Source organism: Bacillus rossius, chromosome 1, assembly GCF_032445375.1.
Source record: "Bacillus rossius redtenbacheri isolate Brsri chromosome 1, Brsri_v3, whole genome shotgun sequence".
In the NCBI taxonomy this organism is placed as follows: Eukaryota; Metazoa; Arthropoda; class Insecta; order Phasmatodea; family Bacillidae; genus Bacillus; species Bacillus rossius.
The window spans coordinates 369,709,874-369,728,576 of NC_086330.1; the positions used below are offsets into that span (position 1 = coordinate 369,709,874).

Sequence of the window (18,703 nt, forward strand, 5' to 3'; positions counted from 1 at the left end):
GGTACAGCCGGGACCAGGTCCGGATGCTGTGTCGGACTGGCGAGTGCCTGTGCGTGACGCCCGCAGGGGGAGCAGCTGGGGACGACGGAGGCCACGGAGGCCTTCTTCGCCATGACCAAGCTGTTCCAGTCCAAGGACGTGATCCTGCGCCGCATGGTGTACCTGGGCATCAAGGAGCTGTCCGCGATCGCCGAGGACGTGATCATCGTGACGTCCAGCCTGACCAAGGACATGACGGGCAAGGAGGACCTGTACCGCGCCGCCGCCATCCGCGCGCTCTGCAGCATCACTGATGTGCGTTCGCCCCTGGTACTGCCTCGATTGGAGACGTTAAGATGTTAGCTTCCGCGAAAGAAAGTTTGGAAACATTTCCGGTAATTTACTGGAAAACGGAGCTCACAACCAAGTGTATTTTAATTTTAGTCAAAAGGAATTCCACGCTGAAAAATAAATTTAATTGATACGAAATTATAATTCATCTCGTAAAGAGGCGCAGAATATTTCATCGCATAATTTATACATGTTCTGTGTTTGAAAATATTTTAATTGCATGAAATTATACTCCAATTTAGATACATTTCGTAATATATAGTTATTTAAGTCCATTCTAATGTTGCTGTTTGGAAAAGTGGTGGTCTTCAACGAAGTTGTGGTCTGGAACACCATTAAGTGGGTGGCAGCTGTCTTCTGGATGTGAGGAGGAGCGATGGTGTGTGTTGGCAGGTGACGATGCTGCAGGCCATAGAGCGCTACATGAAGCAGGCGATCGTGGACCGCAACGCGGCCGTGAGCAGCGCGGCACTCGTCAGCAGCCTGCATCTCACCAGGATCGCCAGCGACGTCGTCAAGCGGTGGGTGAACGAGGCGCAGGAGGCCGTCAACTCCGACAGGTACGCAGCGCTCGCCTCGTCTGTGGCCTCTGTACGTTGAACAGTTTCCCGCTTGCAGCACCATCGGTAGACAGACTTGCCGCACTAAAACCCAGCTGTTACGACCCCTCACAATACCTGGGACATTTTGGACCGTTTGACGCACCTTGACTGCTGTTCGTCAAAAAAATACATATTTCACACCAAGTTCATGTCCCTGGGAAAATATTTGTGAGTTTTAAAAATTAAATATAAGTTTATTTAATTATAAATAGCATTTCAATTTCAAAGCATCACAAATTGCTTTATTTTCGGAGCCTAACACGATTGCGTGATTTTCATTTCTCTAGTAATAACAAAAGCTGAGAGAATAGCATGTTCAAGAGCAAGCAATATCATAATGTTTGGCGGCCGGGCGTCGGGCTGCCAGCAGAAAACTATGCCTGGTGCCACGGATCCGTTATCTCTAATAGGATGAAGAGAATTAACCAGGAGAAGGGTTATTGCTCTGCACCAGTACTGTGTAGCATTAACCGAGAAAAATGCAGCACAACACGCTTCAAACAAATGTTTGGGCAGATTTCCTTCAAATTATTAAAATAATATCAATATTTCACGATTCCTTGAAATGGAGTTGTAATAGAGAAGTGGTCATGATAAATGAGGTCATAACAATGGGGTTTTACTGTATTAGGTTAAAAATTTCCAATCTTCAACACTTAATCATTCTGGTCTTAATATTGTACAACTGTTGTGGGATATATGTTATGCTTGTGTGACAATTCTGTAAAATTGGTATTAAAATTCTATTGTTTTGTGATTATGTAATGACCTATCATGATGAAAGGCATATATATATATGGGCCCCTTGAAAATAAATAATATTATATTTAATGTTTAATAAGATGATGAACAATGTTGGGGAGGAATTGGTTAGCAAAGTGGGACTGTTCACTGAAGACTGCGTGGTCTATGAAACTGTGGGGGAAGCGGCACATCTGCAGGAGGACTTGAAGAAGCTGGAAGTTTGGTCTAGGGCAAATGGAAAGGGGATAAATATCAATAAAACAAAGGTGGTCAGATTCACAAGGAAAATAAATGTTGCTATTCAAATACATATATGGAAGGGGCAAGAGATTCAGGAGGTAGGGGAATACAAGTACCTGGGAGTAACCCTACAGAGTGACCTAGGGGTGGAGGGGGCTGGGGCTGATTGCTAGGACACTGAAGGGGACAGGACGGACAGTAAAGGAGAAGACGTATTCAATGTAGAGATGTAGAGAGATTGGTGAAGTTTTTTAGGATGTCAAGTTTGGTGAGGAGGGCTGGAGGGCTCTGGGAGACAGGTTTGAACAAAGAGGTGTATAGAGGGAGGAGGGATCATGGGTGGAAGATTCAGAGAGAGAGAGAGAGGAGAAGAATGGAAAGAGGAAGGCAAATATTCCTGGTGGGGACAGGTAGGGAGTAGAATATGATTGAGGGTAAGATACTGGATGTGAGTAGAGGAAAGGACTTGAGGAAGAGTCTTCAGAATTTGGCGTAGAAAGGGGGGTGGGGGGGCTTATCCTAGCCTCCGGGCGGATGCCCAATCAGCAATCACAAGTGTAAAAATCAATATTTAAAATCACAAGTCTTGCTGTTACGTATTCGTAAGCAATTGAATATTCATTATTTGGAAGTGTTAGAATTCAAGGTCAAATAGAATACGAACAGTTTATTATTCGTATTTGTGTTCGAAAATTAGAATATGTATTCGCCCAGGCCTAAAAATATGTTTTTCCAGCTGACTAGTTTTTTCAATATTTTTTATGGCTACCTTAATGTTGAAATGAAGCAGACAGAGACAATGCACGAATAGTAGGAACCAAGAAGACTTTCAGAAGTGTTTTGAATAACTTGGAACATAGGTGTTGTTATTGAAGTTGAAGCTTTGTGCAGTTCTTGAATGTATTTTGGTTGCAAGGAAGTTCTAAGATCTGGTCTTGTTTGTGCTGGCTTTAACAGTTCAGGTTTCCCAACATTTTACTGTTGGTTCATGTGTGTTTTATTAAAAAAAAAAAAAAAAATATATATATATATATATATATAAACTTACTAATGTAGGGTGGTGTTAGTAGTATTGAATGAAATATGTAATTCAGGGTAATCACTTTTGAACTATAGCAATGTAAGTGTATTTTTACAAGAACAAAGGCATTAAAATACGGAACTACTTGTAGCCGACGGTTGGAACAGGTGGATCAGCTTGAATGTGCTAGCGTGACTGCGTGCTACAGCTAGGCGGTGAGAGTTAGGGGTGTGTTGGCAGCGTGATGGTGCAGTATCACGCGCTGGGAGTGCTGTACCACATCCGCAAGTCGGACCGGCTGGCGGTGACCAAGTTGGTGGCCAAGCTCACCCGCTCCTTCCTCAAGTCTCCGTACGCCGTCTGCATGCTGGTGAGCGACTTGCAGTTCTCTCGCATCCTCCATGATTTGCGACTCTGTCGTCACACTTTTAATGGGACGGGGTTTGCCATCAAGTTGGAATTTCTATAGAAAAATGTATTTTATTTTGCTGTCTTAACCATATTAAAGTAAATGATCGTCCATTGCCATTGAAGACAACTTTTTGTAACTTTTTCTTTGTTAATTTTAAGCAAGTTACAATAATTGTCGACATCCCTCCTTTTCCAATTGTTCTCAACTGTGAGACAAAATTTTTGTTAATTTCAAATTAAGTACAATTAAAATTTTTTTTTAGTTAATTTTATAGAAATTTCCGTATTTACCCACGTGTGGGTTCCACATTTTTTGCAGATTTTTAGTTTAAAGAAATGTAGGGCCATCGTAATTGAGTTTCTATATTTGGGTTACAAAATAATAATATAGTACTGTGTGGTTGAATATTGTTGTAAATAACTAACCTAGGTTGGTTGTTAATAAAAATAACTCCACAAGTGAGTAAAATTTGTTTAATCAAAATGTCTCAGCAGTTGTGTGAACCTACGTTAGCAGCGTAATTATTGTGCGTCTGCCGCCCACCCAGTCGGCACCTGGATATGAATTTTCTGCTGGTTGCCCGTGGAGAGGAGGGGATAATCTGAAAATAAATCAGCCAGAGAGGAAGTAAGAGAGAGTATGTGCATATGTGTGAGCGCGTGAGCGAGGCCATGTGGCAGTGTTGATGGTTCTCCTCTCTCATCGTGGTAAATGTCCCGTGAACTGGCCACCTACACAATTGACGTGTCTATCTTGACAAGTGTGTTTGATCTAACTGTGCCCAGACATTGTTTTTTCCATGAGATTTCCCACTCTTTCATTTGAACATTCCGTGAAAAATCTTCATCCATCATTAGTGTTTATAGGTGCACCTTTTATATATTCCTCCAGCCCTCTACAAAGTTGCCAGTAATGTGATTGCTAGTTTTCATAGATGGAACTGACAAAGAGTAGCTTGCCCTCCTCTCTCTCTGCGGGCAATGGTTGGGTGAAAAAAATATAATACATAGACAAAAGGGAATCAAGGGTATAAAATATAGCATCTTCTCCTTTATCTTTTTGTTAGGTAGTGCTAGAATTGGAGGGATGGTACATATCATGGTAGGGGGGAGGGAAAGAGAGAAGTGGGTCACCTCACACCCTCCCGTAGCAAACAGACGAAGAAGAACCGAGGATCAACACCAGTGCCGTATTTCTTACACCCCAGTAATCTGAGACATTGAACACAAAAGACTTCTCTTTTTTTTCCACGGAACTCTAGTAAAAAAGACAAATGTACGGCGTGATCCTTATAGGAGCACAATCCTTACGGTGAAAATATTAGATTTTATTTTGCCCAGAATTAACGGTACGACCTATTTCACGGACGACCCTTCTGCGGGTGTATGTGGTAATTGTTTATTCGAGGAATGCATCTTAGATTTGAGTAGATACTGTGTTTAAGTTTATTGAGCAGGTGCTGAGCAGTTAAAAGTTACACAGTTGACAACTTGTTATAAAGTTTCTACTGTGCGTGAGAGAGTGGGAGAGTGGCCGTGTCGCGCAGATACGCATAGCCTGCAAGCTGCTGGAGGAGGAGGACGGCTCCGACTCGCCGCTGTTCGACTTCATCGAGGTGTGCCTGCGCCACAAGTCGGAGATGGTGATCTACGAGGCGGCGCACGCCATCGTGAACCTGCGGCGCACCACGCCGCGGGAGCTGGCGCCGGCGGTCAGCGTGCTGCAGCTCTTCTGCTCCAGCCCCAAGCCCACGCTGCGCTTCGCGGCCGTGCGCACCCTCAACAAGGTGCGCTGCGTGCCTTCGCCGCGCTCGCGTCTGCTCCAGTCACGTTCCCAGCCCGACTCTGTGCGATAAGAGTTTTACATCGTGCATGCATGCACAGCTGCCCGTGATCGAGAGAGGTTACAGTCGACACAAGACTCTCGTGTTCATAAATTTGAGCTCTGCCAAGTGTTGGGTACGAACCCATGAACCTGGTCACACAAGCGTGACGTGCTAGCGGTCACCGTGGTTCAAGTCATACACTTTCTTTTTACGCGCATTGTGTAAGACGCGGTGAGCTTTACGCACCTCCCTCTTTGCCGAAATGTTCCTGCAATGCTGTAGCACATTCTCTCCCTCCCGCCCCATTCGGTAGCGCAAGTGCCGTCACTGAGAACCTGGATGTTCTGGGGTCCATAACGATTATCCTTTCCTCCCCTCGTTGCCAAACTAAGCATTGATGCTGAAAACCACTAAGAAGGAATACTGCATGTAAAAAGGTTTTTTTAGTGCCTTAATTGAAGATAATCAATTATTCTTTTATTAAAATTCAATGTAATTCAGTAGGTCTTTCAAGTAAAGTGGTAAACGATTCATTTGAAGGTTTGCATGCCACTACTTTATGTTGCTTACAGTAAAAGCATGGACACCAAACACCTTGTGACGTTTAGTGTAGGCCTGTGCAATTATGTACTAGATTTTTGATGTGAAACGAATATCTAATCAAATGTCTAAAATAGTCATGAAGTTGAATCTAATTGCCAACATTGTTCTTGGTGAAGCTGTATTACACTCATTGTATAGAATACAGGATTAAATTTTAAAAAAAAATAATAGTTTAACATTTGTAATGTTTGAACTGATTAAGTAATTAACTTATCAGGCTCTATATATGACATCAGTGACTAAAAATTATACCATAAACATGTGTAATATTATTAATGAGAATTCATAAAAGCAAATGGAGTGCCTTCTATTGATACTTTTTTAGCAACCAACTTTGTTCTGGTAACACTACTCATACAACACAAAAAAAAAAATTTTAAAAATATTTTTGTGAATGAATCTTAGGCTTGCAATGTTTTAAAACTTTGAAACAGAAAGCGAAGCTTCGCATCAGATGCAAAACTTTGCATCAGAACTGAAGCCTAAAATAAAATGATTTGCAAATATCCTCACAAAGTTAAATACTCAGTATTAAAAAGAGTTTTGATTGATTCACTTAGTCGAAGCTTTGCAGAGGCCTATTTTAGTGTGATGTACATGAGATAACGCATTACAATGATTTCTTATTTAAAAAAAAAAACAGCTTCTCAACTAAACATATGAATTTTTCTGGAGTATGGACAAGTTCCTAATCAAATGGACTCAATAAGGGGCATATACGTCCTCTTGCTAATGAAATGGCGAATAGATGGTTGGGGAGAGAAGGGGGGGGGGATATTTGGAACTGAATGTTGCACAACTTGTTTTGCGTGAAAGATGAGAGTCTAGTTCAGGTGCCACTTAAAGCCTGCAAAGCATCTCGGAGCCAAGGAATAGAGTTCTCCCTGAACACCTGGCCAGGGCAGCGACATGGAGAGGTGATGGTCCACCTGGGCTGGTCTGACGACCGAGGTTGGTCAGGCATGGGTCTGGTCCACAGGTGGCAATGTCTCACCCGAGCGCCGTCACTGCGTGCAACCTGGACCTGGAGAACCTCATCACAGACTCGAACCGCTCCATCGCTACGCTTGCCATCACGACGCTGCTCAAGACGGGCGCGGAGTCCTCCGTGGACCGTCTAATGAAGCAGATAGCCAGCTTCGTCAGCGAGATCAGCGATGAGTTCAAGATAGTCGTTGTCCAGGTGAGCTGGGCCTAGCGTACAGGTTACCTATGCAAGGCTTTGGTGAAGGGAAAGTGAAGTACCCCGAAAAACTATTGACCAACAGGGACAGCCAACAACCCAACAAACCACAGTGGCTGTCGGTTAGCCTGGATTGGTTGTGATTTGACACCAGGTGTAGTGTGTCACATCGGTGAAATTTCAACAGAGGTTCAAATTCTCTTTTATTATCATGGATGGTTCCATGAGTAATGAATGTGGTTGAGTGATGAATGGTGATGAATTAGGTTATTTATGCCTCTTCAACATTAGAGGCTATGAGTTGTGATGAAATGAGAGTAGTGAATTGACAAAATACATTGGTGGGGGAAATAAGAGTACTCTGAGAAAACCCAAGGCTCATGGCACGACTGCTATACGTCCCTGTTGCGAAAAGTAAGAGCTTGACTCCTAGATTCAAAAATGTATCACCTTGGGGAGACGAGTGATCTAAACACTTAACCACCACTAGCAGACGTGTGTCACTCCAAGACAATCGGGTAGGGCGGTTGGTTGTCATCAGCTTGGGATATGTCTCGCTACATCTGGCGACAAACAACACGTGCGTGCGTGTTCCCAGGCGATCCGCGCGTTGTGCCTGAAGTTCCCGCGCAAGCACAGTGTGCTCATGAACTTCCTGTCTGCGATGCTGCGCGACGAGGGGGGACTGGAGTACAAGGCCTCCATCGCAGACACCATCATCACCATCATTGAGGAGAACCCGGAGGCTAAGGAGACAGGTGAGGTTGCCTGCAGCTTCTCAAAGACGCTCATCCCTGGCCTGCTGCATTTTTCCTTCCTGTGGTCGCAGTCTCTTTTTGGTTACGTGCCATAGTATTACACATTTTCCTCTTTCCATATGCTATAAAATCTAGAAATTCATCTATCCAATATTTATTGCACCATCGTTGATGGTTCATAAATACAGTACTAGATGTAAAAACATGATGAAAACATGTCTTCCTCATTTATAGTTACAGAGGATGCAGATATTTTGCTTATTTACAGGTGTTTGCTAAGTGGTTTCCTATTTATTTTTCATACACAATTAATTTTTCTTATTAGGTTTGTATGGAATTGTTCCAAATAGTTTACTTTTCTTATTAGGGTTGTGCAGATACTGCTTTTCTTCTATGAAACAAAATCAAAAACTAGAAAATTTTCCAAAAAATAAATCCAAACAAATATTTTTTCAGCTCTCTTATTTTAATTTTATCCTATTAACTAAAATTCTTTAAGTAGTTGATTCCTTGTTGGCTATTTTTGTTTTACATTTAATAATTATCTAAAATTTTGATGCGATTTTATGTTTGAGGTTGTCTAATATTAGAGGTTACCACATTTTACTTTAGTAATTTTCATATACATAACTAAAAAATTAGTGTATAAATGACCTTAATCAACTGAGTTTAACAAAAAATACAAATATTAAAAAATGTTTTTGATAATTTTAATAATATCCACAACTTTTACAGAATGGCTACTGTGCAGTCTCTGTAGCCCCTGAAATACTGCCTGTCAGCTTGACAGCTTGTTTCCGTTCCAGGCCTGGCGCACCTGTGCGAGTTCATCGAGGACTGCGAACACACCAGTCTGGCGGTGCGCATCTTGCACCTGCTGGGCAAGGAGGGGCCCCGGACCAAGCAGCCCTCGAGGTGCGTGTGTGCGCGACCCCTTACAGGTCCGGCACCGTGTCGCTCTGCTTCTGACCAACCCCGTGCATCGTCCGTGTGTGGACTGATGTCATTAGGCAGGAACGTTTTGTAGCAGTAAGGAGGCTTTTTTTTATGGGTTAGTGTGGTGAACAGTCGAATTAGATGCACGTAGTCTAAGCTAAGTGTATTTTAGACTGAGGCTGCTCAGAGGTGCGATGCCAGTTCTGTTTTCCAGAATATACAGGTTTGAATCCTGGTTCTACTGTCCCAATTTCACTTTTGCATTGTTTTCCAAAATAATTCCAGGAAAAGGCAGGGATGTTTTCATTACAATGGGGCAGGGCCGGTTCCTGCTCAACATCCTCTACTGTCTCTTAACACCAGCACGTCGTGAGACACAGATATACTATAGAGATATCTAGAGAAGTATTTTAAAGTGTGCTTCCTCATTTCTTCAATCCCGAGTACCATAAAGAATACTGGGGCCATTCTGTCGCTTATGCAAAACGGAGTAACTGAACAATTTTCGTATGTATGCTGTTTGTGTCATTTATTTGCAATAACACACAGCCACATTCAGCTTTGCATTTTAGATTATGTGTTATTGCAATCTTTGTTTAAAAATGCAGCTACATGTCGATCAGAAAGCTGCTTGTACTGGTCTTATATTTTATGCCTAACAGCTAAGCATCTCTTCAGTATGAATCTCACCACCTATGTTTAATACATATCAATCTCATTGATTATAAACATCACTTATATCGTTATATCATGTATGCACATTCATAGTTCAAAGAAAAAATAAATGTGATTTTGAGTATAATGCGACCTCAAAGTTTTGATCATGAGTTTACAATAAAAAGACTTTATGGAGTGGAGATCGCAATTATGTACACAACACTTGAAAATTATTTAAATTAGTAAAATTATTCCATATTTAATAGAGATTTTTTGGTGTCTTTTTGGTCAGTAGAGTTATTTTTACACAGCCTCTCTTGAATCCCCAAGTGGCAGTTAGAATAAAATATTGTGTTTTAATGACTGTAGTTCAAGCGGTTGGTGTCCAGTCGCCCAGGAAGACAAGAATGCCTGGGTAAGGGGAGGGGTTGGCCTTGGTTTGCACAGTGAAGGAAAGCAGAAGGAAGTGGAATGAACCCAGTGACAAACTCCATTTGCCCCCTCTCCCTCATCCTGCATCTCTCATCTGTCATCTGACACGCCTGTACAGAGGTCCAGCAAGCCCCGGACTAAAGCGGCAGAAATGATTCTGTTTACAAGCAGAGTGTATTCAACTGAGCAGAGGGTCAGGAGGCATTAATTAACAGTGATATCTAAATTCTAAAGTGACATAAGTGATGCACATTTAAGGCTCAGTTAAGGGTAGTTATTCAAACAAGTTGTTCCCAATGGCTAGATGCAAGTTTGCGATTTTAATGCAACTACCACCTTAAGTTTCAGCAGTTTTGGTAAAAGTCATCCCGTTATTTTTGGGTGGATGAAGGTAAATTGTTTTATTAGTAGTCTTCTAAGAAAAAGTAACTAAAAGTGTTGACGCTGGCTCGGTTGGTACAGACCTGGTTTGAAGGAAGGCGTCGTGATCCCGAGAGTCGGGGTTTTGAGTCGGCGATGTGACTGCCGGGGCCAGGTACATCCGCTTCATCTACAACCGGGTGATCCTGGAGAACGCGGCGGTGCGGGCGGCGGCCGTGTCGGCGATGGCGCGGTTCGGGGCGACGTGCCCCGACCTGCTGCCCAACGTCGAGGTGCTGCTGGCGCGCTGCCAGATGGACACGGACGACGAGGTGCGCGACCGTGCCACCTACTACTGCAGCATCCTGGAGCGCGGCGACAGGGCCCTGGCCCACCGCTACATCGTCGAGGGCCTGCAGGTAGTGTCGCTGTTGTAGCGCAGTGACTCAGTGGACTGTATACGAAAACGATTACAGGTGCCATTGTACTACAACAACTTAACGGTGAGGCTACACCACAGTACTACCTCACCGCCGTGATGGAAAATACGACTGACTTCCGGCTGGAAGTCCAGGGTTGGCAGAGGATGCTGGGTAGTGGTTGCCACCGCACAGCAGCGCGGAAAATACAAATTTGAAGTATTCAGAGACTTCTCAGAAGCACTGATGACGTTGAGGTCTAATAAATGTTACTAACACGAAATTACACACGCTAACATACAGTCTGAACAGTCGCGCTATCGGAGCAGATTCCCGTACACCCAACCCCTCCTGAAGATATATCCCTAATTCAAGGCACCAAGCACCAGTCAAATGAATTTTTTTACAACGGAGGGTAGGTTAATCAGTGTAATATGTTTTCCAATCAGGTGAGTGAACATTCTGACTACCATTTTAATCAACACACTACTTCAGTTAAAATCAGTTTACTTTACTTACATATGTCTAAATACATTGAAAGTACATTTAAATAAACGTTTGTATTGCTGAGGTTAAACAACTTAAAATTAAATTACGGTATAAAAGAATTTATCGGACTGCATTTTTTTTACATAACATGGCTGGGACACAACATTCATGTAAATGAAAACGAAAAAGTCCTACTTCAGTCGTTACTTAAAAAAAACAACAAATCGAACAGTATTACTATGAGGGGCAGGTGTATTTTGTTTCTTGTTTCCAAGTAATTAAAATTCTTTTCTAAAAGCCAAAGATTATTAAGAAAAAGTATTGCCTGAGTTTAACGTGTTCTATAATTATGGTAATTTGGTCAAGATTCTGTTCATGATAACAAGCATTCTGTCATACTAAATATTTACACGTACAGTTTTCATCAAAACTTAATGTGATTCAACCAAGTGTTCCCAACGAAACAGCCAACGGAAATACTTCAAAGTTTAAAATACTTCCGGGACTAGGAAAAAAATTAATGATATTACAATTGTACTATTACATGGTGATAGCACAGACATCTTCGTGTTTATTAAGATATCTGCTATGAATGTTTAGTAAATATTTCGCCTTATTACAACCATAAACTTTTCATCTGTGGAACTTTAATAATATTAATATTTTTTTTTCTTTCATCTGCATTGTTGTAATTTTCGTTAATTTTTTTTTACCGTTTATTTTTTTATTCTGACCATCTGTTTAATTTGTAAATTCAATTAATTTTATTCTAGTTCCTTACCGTATTGTTGTAACCAAAGGCCATGAAAGGATGTTATGAACCATATATATTGGGTATACACGTATCTCAGCCACACAGGAACAGGAAGTAACTTAAAAAAGTGTGATTTTTGGCGTTACTACGTGTAGGCTAAGGCCTGACGCCTGAACAATTAAAATTATTAAAAATATGAGTTTAGGGTATCGTCGGTTGTGTACATTAATGAAATTGTTACAACTAAATATCTTAACGAACTGTAAGTAATATTTACTTGGATTTAAAGCAGTTATGTCAATTATAAGCCAATTTAAGAATTGCTTAGCTAGGGACGCCATAATTAAGCAGTGTCGCCATTGTTCAAGGCTTAAGCGGCCAGTATAAATTTGCTTACATGCTTATAAATACGTGAGATTTCTAGCCAAACAAACTATATTGTTGCAAAAGTTGATAAAACTGAACTTCAATTAGATTGTGTATATAACATAATATAAAGAGAAGTAATTCTACTTAGACACCCAGAAGTCCTACTTTTAAGATAATCGTACTCCCGCTGAACTAAAGCCGTGTAATTCTATTTAAAATAGAATTTAATTTGATATTAAACTCTCTAATTTTTAACTCACTTTGAAATCATTTGATTTATGAACGATATAAATTTTGAAACAACTACTGGACTTAATTAAATCACTTTTGAACTTTTGGGTGTGATCTGTGCCAACATACATCCTAAGACATTTGAACTGCAAATAATCTCCAGGAAAGATTTGTCACAATATAAATTAAGAATTTTTAAGTAAATTCATATTTTATTGTTGAGTATTAAAATTGTTATAACTCCACCAACCTTAAATTCTTATACACACTTGGAAAGGATGAATATATACATTTCTTATAATATTTTCAAACTTACAAAAGATTCCTAATTATATCGTTGAATAATATTGTTAATTTTCATATGTATCAAGAGTCAGGTTCAGGTTATGTATGTCAGTGTATGTTTATTATTGAAAGTGTTGCTGTGTTATGTTTACTATCTATGGTTCAAACTATTAAACTTCAGATTTTTCACCACTCTTTAAATAATCAATTTCCTATCCACATAATATACAAATTTCTTACTCCATAATTAAAATACTATATATTTCCATAGTAAACTACAGATTGGATTCGTCAGTTGTTACCGTCTACTATTGTTTATTTGTTAGAGCATTGTTTCTAAGGTTTTTATGCAATGTTATATTATTAAGTTTACGAAGGTATCAACAACACAGTACCTACACTTTTTTCCTCCACCCTGTACTGCCTTCTCTCCCTACTTCAACAATAAATTAAAGAAAGAGAGAGATAGAATTATTAGTGTAACAAAGGGAGGTGCAGAACAGAGGAAGTGGCGCCGCAACGTGTGGGGCTCGAAGAGAATCCCTAAGTAGACTACCTCTCCAAGGTGAAAACACAAGATGTCTGTTAATAAGACCTATGAATTGAGGAGTCGGTCAGAGCTCAGCAACAACCTGGAAGATCTCTCAGAACACGACAGTATACAGGAAGGATATGAGCCTGTATATCAACTGGTAATGGAGGTACAGCCTGAACCCAGCACACCAGAAAGAAATGAATGTCACAGAGAGAGTGGGACAGCTACAGCCACACCTACAGCTGCAGCTGAAGATGAGCAAGCAGCGAACATGACTCACACCACCACACCGACCGAGAACCTGCCGTCAACTGAGTGGTCTAGCATTATGTTGTTATTACAGAACGTGGCAACTATAACAAACCGGTTGGACGACAACGTGGCAGCTATCACCACCCGTTTGGACGCCAACGCTCTGGACAACGCACAGAACATGGCAGCTATCACCAACCGTTTGGATAACAACGCACAGAATGTGACGCAGCTTACTGAGAAGATTGACGGAGTCAGAGGTCAGCTGGACGCAAACCTTTGCGAGTTGAAGAGTGAACTCAACACCAGAATAGAGGTTCTAGATCATCAGCTGCAAACAGGCCTCAGTGACCTGGAGGGACGTTTGGATGCCAGATTACAGGAACAATGTCAGTCGGTGGGACAGCTGGCCAACCAGGTACTGACACAACAAGAAAGAGTTGAGAACTTGGAGTCACACACTACCTCCATGATTCGATCAATGGAACTGGTAAGAATAGAGGGGCGAGACCAGTCACAGCTACTCCAGCAGAGACTCGCACATATAGAGGAGACAGCAGTCACTCTGCAGTCACGAATGGAAACAGTAGAGTCAGGGGCAAGATCAGCCGCTGAACAAGCTGCTCAAGCATGCACCAGCTCACTACAAGAACAGAGGCAACTGAGAGGGGAGGAATTACATAATCGGATGACAACTGCCAACTCCTCCAGGACAGAGCTACCCAACCTACAGCCTACCGTGACTGCCAGTTACCCTTCACCACCAGCCCCAGTGGTTACCTCAAACGCCACACCACCTCATCAGACCCCATCTTGCAGTACTTCACATCTTGATCAGGTGGCTCTGATACATCACCCAGCCAAACATTGGGCTGAGGCTATGCCTACGTTCTCTGGCAAATCCTTAGAAAATCCAGTTAGGTTCCTCAACAAATTTGAGGAATATGCCCGAACCTTTGTACTAAGTGACAATGATAAATTGAAGTGTTTGAACGTAGCCCTTAAAAGTACTGCCTTTTTCTGGTGGGAGTTGCAAAGCCTGCACATCAAATCCTACGAACAATTCAAAGAAAAATTTAGATCCCAGTTTTGGAATCTAAAGGTACAAGGGAATTTGAGGGCCCAGCTACACTCCGACAGATTCGACAGTAGGAAAGGGAGCAGTCTGGAGGCGCACCTTTCATCAATGTATGAGCGCACCAGATATTTAGACATTACCATGTCAGACGATGAATTCATCGCAACCATGCTGACACAACTCCCTATCGCCTACCAAATACAAATGTCGGGACATACCTACAAAGATGTTACTGAGTTTAGGGACCATGTTCTGGCTGTAGACAAACTACAGAGATTACAGCGAGGTCAAGGTGCTAGAGAGGAATCTGAAAGAACACCTCACCAACCACCCAGTAAGAATGTGCCAGTGCACAATTACTGGCAGAACAGGACCAAACAGGACCAGCAGGCAAACGTGCACACCTTGACGTGGGAGAGTACAGTCAAGAGTGATGAGGACCACAACCAAGGGCATCTCGCTAAGAAACAAAAGGGCAAGTATACCCATAAGAATAGGCATAACAAGCCCTACAACAAGACTATCTGGTGGTCGAACAAACATGCCTGTAGTGATGGTGAGGATGGCCACCACGGCCAGCGCTTGGGTAAAACATCTGTTGAACGGCCCCCCAGGAAGGTCACGTACCCCCATCGTTATGCAGATTCAGATGGTGAGGCTGACTACCGTCACCAGAGTCAACGCCAATTTTACGCTGACTATACTAGGGGTAAACATGACTTCCGCCAGCCACATCTCAAGAACCCCGCCAGCCCAGACAGAAGCGGCAGACCACCGAGTCATCACAGCTCGTCTGGCGGCATACAAACTCATTTTGCATATCCACCACCCTCATTCTCATCACAAGAACAGTTCCAGCCACAACAAGGCTATTTTCAACGTAACGCACCAGTGAATCCTGTTGCTGCAGAGTTTCAGGCAGCAGTAAACAGGGCTGCTAATGGTCCAAGTAATTGGACAGGGCCTAACCCAGCAGGTTCAGCTGCCCAGCAGTGCAGCCAGAACAACCAGGATAGAGTGTTAAACTAGAACGGGTCAGGTTTGCATCGCCCCGAACTCATACCCGCTATCCAGAGCCTACATGTCACCCCTTATGAAGCTCTGTATCTGGATAGATCGGTGGCGATCGACCCGCTCTATATGCCCAAATTTGACAAAGAAACCGATTACGAAGAACTACCCACAGGCAGTGAGGTAGAACATCTGATCAACAGTCGCCTACAGTCTGAGGCACAAGCAAGGCAAAGAAGGAAGAAGGCTTCGAAAGTCAAGCAATTTAACATAGGAGAGCTCGTATTATGCAGGAGTGCAAGTGTGAGCAAGAAATGGGACAAAGTCACCAAGAAGTTGTTCTTGCTGTTCAAGGGACCCTATGTGGTCACAGACAGGATACATAACAACTGCTATGAGTTGGCAGACCCTGCCACCAACCACAGCATAGGCAGGTATAACCTAACCCAGCTAAGGGCCTACCACAAGCCTATGGTCCCACAGTAACAAGTGTTATTTGCTTGTGTCAGCTACTACAATAGTGTTTAATGGTTTTTTTTTCTTGGGGAATTAAGTAACAATATAAGTGCACATGTTACCTACACTGCGCAGTCCTATGTAATCAAGGAATTGCACATCAAGCACTGTAAGTGTGTGAAGCTAAATGTTTTGTGTCCAAGTCAGGACCTGTGCTAGCCAAGGTTGTACGGTATGCTGTATTTGTTAGTGTAAGGAAATGCACTAGTCTGGTTGCCTGATGAGCTTAAAACCAGTGTGTTGTCTCGTGACGGTCTAAGACTAAGGCTCTGCCGCACTGGGATTTGTTGTACAGCACTAACCTAGGGTTATTATGGTACCGTAATGTATGGCTATGGCATAACCTAAATGGGTATGAAGCTTCGGTGACACATGTGAGCAGGACTAGATGTCTACTAACAGTGTAATCATGTTGTTTACTCTGAAGAAAAAAAAAAACCTACTGATCCACTATAGTGTGAGCTAACCAACCTAACAAGAGTGACTACTATGTGTTAATTTTTTTTTCGCCGACCAGCTGTGTGACTCCTAAGCAGTACATGCACATTGCGTACTACAAGCACAAGAACACTTGCAACTACTAAGCCATGCACACTCTAACTGCTAGTTACCTGCAGATATGATACTCCTTCTCGTAGCACTCTGAGCCTTAGCTTGTTGTTGGATCACCCACAAAGCTATCTTATTTAAAAAAAAAAAAAAAAATATTTAATAATATTTTGCAATTTAAAAAAAAAAAAAAAATTATGGAAGCTTGATATGAAGAAATTTGTGTGATTTATTTTGCTCTATCAGAATGAAGAGAAAAAAAAACTGCACTGGAACTAATTTATTTTGGAATTTGATTTTATAAATTATGGGCACAAATTAATTTTATGAACTCCGAATATTATTTTGATGTGTAACACATAATTCGAAGCACTGTCATCTTGAGGATCACACTGTCACGCGAGTGACGTCACTGTTGTTCAGCAGCACATGATGATGTGATTGTCTTCTGAGTTGTTATCCACAGTAGCAAGGAACACTGGTGTTGCGAGAGAAAGTCCGCTCTTATGCTGCCCAGTTGTTGAAGGAAGTCACTGTAACAGAATTGTGACAAATGTATAAAAGTGCAAGAAATTTTTATATGTCAGGGTAAATAGGTGTAACACCTGACTGGAAGATCATGAACATTCTTGAAATGATATGAGACTCCGCATCAGCCAGTAGCTGACAGCCTACCTAACAAGACAACAGCATTCTGCAAGTAATCTACTGTGCAGCTGTGTCCAGAGTAAGATAGTGAGAGACTGTAAACCACCAGCTGAAAACCTCACCATACTCAAGAAAAAACACTGAAATTGTCCAAGACTGCATCTGAATTATTATTCATCTGTAGAACACTATGTAATAATTTTAGGCTTGGATAATAATAATATCTGTCAAGATATCATAAGAACTGATAAGGTTATGAAATATGTGTAACAAACTGTAAAATAATAATGACTGTTGCATCATAAGAAATGATGATATTCAATTATGTATAACTTTAATTATGTATATAATTTTTCAACTGGTTAATCTTGTGTGTAAATATTTTTCTTGTGTTATGTTATTTAATAATCTCTTAATATGTTGTAAGAAATTGTAATAATACTGATAATTGCATTAGTAGTCAACTAATTTACTCAGTAAATCACAGGTTAAATGCTGTGTTGAAACCATTGTAAATATGAATAATATTTTTTTTTGTGGAATAAAATTCCAATCATAATACTGTTATGTAGCAGTAAAATAGGCTGAATAGCAATTGTATGCTACATTATCATGATATCTAATGAGGATAATTACAAAAAAAAAAAAAAAATGGTGTAAATCAACACTGATAATTATTGATATGGTAATTACAAGTTGTAAACAAAACCAGAAAACTAATATAAGGTTATACCACTGACAGACTAGTCAACCAATAAGTAAACTAGCAGTACAATTGTGTAAATATTGTGTTCCTATGATAATCCACAATTATAGCATTACTTTGATGTTGAATAATTAATAAGATTTTATCTTATTGTTGCAATGTATAGTATATTATTAATACGTCAATAATGACAACTAGAATTTATTTTCTTTAAACAATTTGCTATTTCTCGTAACGAATATAATTTTTTTTTGATTAAGTAATTAATTTTCGTAAAAGTGATTAAATCTTTCCTGGTTATTTACACCAATCCTACTGTGAGAGCGACTTCAAGCAGCAACCAGTCAGCACAGAACATTGTTATGTTTACTGTTAAAGTGAGTTATGGAAACGCGATATACTAGATACACACCTGTCGTGTGCATAGTGCGGAAATAACCACGAGTGTAGAACACGGAAATATACTTAGCGGTGCGATGACGGAGCTGGCCTTGCTCCTACTAGACATTAGGTTGACGCCACGTATGCTGACACAGCGGCGTCAGCATGAGACCTCCGTCTATTCCCCGTTGATACCATCCCTGGTCAAGGGCTGGGACAGCCCACGGGCCACCTGGAGAGCCGAGCCCGGCACTGTAGCGGACATCGTCAGGACCCGCCACTGTCAGCCACTAGTTCTCACGAGCGCAGGTCACCCGACACGGTACATCCTGTTGCCGTGATCAGTAGCCGACACCCCCCTGCGGTGTCGTGGAGGT

At 41.5% G+C, this 18,703-nt stretch overlaps 1 protein-coding gene across 1 annotated transcript in view; it reads left to right on the forward strand.

The window, feature by feature from the left end:
* LOC134528441 (coatomer subunit gamma-2) overlaps nucleotides 1-18,703 on the forward strand; it is a 43,831-nt gene that overhangs the window by 4,328 nt on the left and 20,800 nt on the right. Inside the window, exons 3-10 of the mRNA XM_063362053.1 lie at nucleotides 67-294; nucleotides 724-890; nucleotides 3,178-3,307; nucleotides 4,896-5,135; nucleotides 6,757-6,960; nucleotides 7,559-7,718; nucleotides 8,525-8,633; nucleotides 10,279-10,522. Of these exons, the coding sequence (XP_063218123.1) occupies nucleotides 67-294; nucleotides 724-890; nucleotides 3,178-3,307; nucleotides 4,896-5,135; nucleotides 6,757-6,960; nucleotides 7,559-7,718; nucleotides 8,525-8,633; nucleotides 10,279-10,522 (1,482 nt within the window). The remainder of the gene's footprint in view (nucleotides 1-66; nucleotides 295-723; nucleotides 891-3,177; nucleotides 3,308-4,895; nucleotides 5,136-6,756; nucleotides 6,961-7,558; nucleotides 7,719-8,524; nucleotides 8,634-10,278; nucleotides 10,523-18,703) is intronic.